The sequence below is a fragment of the Protomyctophum parallelum genome (assembly GCF_964188405.1).
Source record: "Protomyctophum parallelum genome assembly, chromosome: 23".
NCBI classification, from domain to species: Eukaryota; Metazoa; Chordata; class Actinopteri; order Myctophiformes; family Myctophidae; genus Protomyctophum; species Protomyctophum parallelum.
This window is the reverse complement of record NC_139715.1, coordinates 13,304,523-13,306,173: the sequence shown is the minus strand read 5'-3', so window position 1 is coordinate 13,306,173 and position 1,651 is coordinate 13,304,523. Positions and strand designations below refer to the sequence as shown.

Below are 1,651 nucleotides of genomic sequence, written 5' to 3'. Positions count from 1 at the left end.
ATATATTCTATCATCATGGTCAGTGTTCATTTCGTCGACTAAAACTAAGACGAAAATTGTTCGCCGACTACCCTTTTTCACTGACGAAAACCAAATAGAAACTAAATGAAAAATAAATATATATATATATATCAAAAAAGAGAAAAAACTTACTGCATCAAACTTATTTATTAAGTGCAGTTTTCTGCACACAGAAAGGCCCTTTGGCCAACCCCACCTAGGGTATTATGGGCACTTCAGAACACTTTAAAAGCTGCATTTGAAGGCTGATTACATCACAGCAGCGCGCTTCTCCGTAAGCTCTTTCAAGAGCACCCTTCAAATGCGGTCTACTTTTCGCCAACTTGAAGGCTGCATGTAATGCACCCTTCAGACTACTTTAGCCCACTTCTTAGAACACCTTTCACATCAACCAAAGGAGCAGCTATAATGGTGGAGGAAAAACACTCATAGCTGTAAATTTGAACACAGTGCGGTTACCTGCGGGCATCGGCCTACTCAGAAACATGAATGTGAATCCTCCGATCCAAATATGGATGTATTCCATTGCAGGCAGGGACCCAAATATGTATCTATACACACGCAAGAAATGTATAAAAGGAACGGATCTAACCCTCACAACACAGCAGACATAAATGTTTGAGAAGATATACATACTCACACGTGCCAACAGTCTTAAGTGTTTCACACAATAGTGTTCTAAGCCAACGCGATATTCATCTCAACTCACTACGTCGTTCAACAGCCTAAACCATGGCGGGGACTCTCGCGCGGAGAGCTGTCGATCACCTGAAGAGCAAAACGTTCAGGGAGTATTTGGCGAGCACACATTTCTGGGGTCCGGTAGCAAACTGGGGTCTTCCCGTGGCAGCCTTGGCCGACATGAAGAAGAGCCCCGAAATCATCAGCGGCAGAATGACCTTTGCCCTGGGCGGTTATTCGCTGCTCTTCATGCGCTTTGCCTACATGGTGCAGCCCCGCAATTGGCTGTTGTTTGCTTGCCATCTCACCAATGAGGCGGCACAGCTCACGCAGGGGAGTCGGCTAATCAGATACAACATGGAGAAGATCGCAGCGGGGGCTCCTGCGGCATCCGTCCCAACCAATCAAAACAGGTGCACCTAAACACAATAACTCTGACGGTGTGCACCCCCCCCCACCCCAGCGGTCCTTGAGGAGAGTTACGTATATCTCTAACTCTGACGGTGTGCACCCTCAGAGCTACGTATATCTCTAACTCTGACGGTGTGCACCCTCAGAGTTGCGTATATCTCTAACTCTGACGGTGTGCACCCTCAGAGTTAAGGATTGGCCTACGGTGTAGACCGGACCCCGAGATGCACATAATCTTATGAAATGGGGCTCTGCCCACGGCGCTTTAATGCATATTTAACTGGGGGTCCTTTGAAATTAAAAGAGGTTGAGAAACAGCTGCAAATCTGCGGTCTATTGGGTAGAGGGGAAGCTGTCTGATAATCATCGCTTGGCTTCACCGACCGGCCCAGTAATGTGTGTTGAAGTGTCCCTGATCTAACTTTTAATTACCTGTCCTCCCCCTCCCCCCCGGGCACTCATCACGACCGTCTGAGCAGCCATCTGCTGGGTGAACTTAAACAGCGCAGCAACATCCCTGCATCTCTGACGTCATGTC

General features: G+C 47.7%; 1 protein-coding gene across 1 annotated transcript; it reads left to right on the top strand.

The window, feature by feature from the left end:
* Positions 1 to 753: 753 nt before the first annotated feature.
* Positions 754 to 1,125, top strand: LOC310853897 (mitochondrial pyruvate carrier 1-like; the record flags this gene model as incomplete). The annotated part of the gene is made up of 1 exon (XM_083758368.1): positions 754 to 1,125. The coding sequence occupies one exon, from the start codon at positions 754 to 756 to the stop codon at positions 1,123 to 1,125; it is 372 nt and encodes a 123-aa protein (XP_083614494.1).
* Between the last annotated feature and the right edge of the window lie 526 nt (positions 1,126 to 1,651).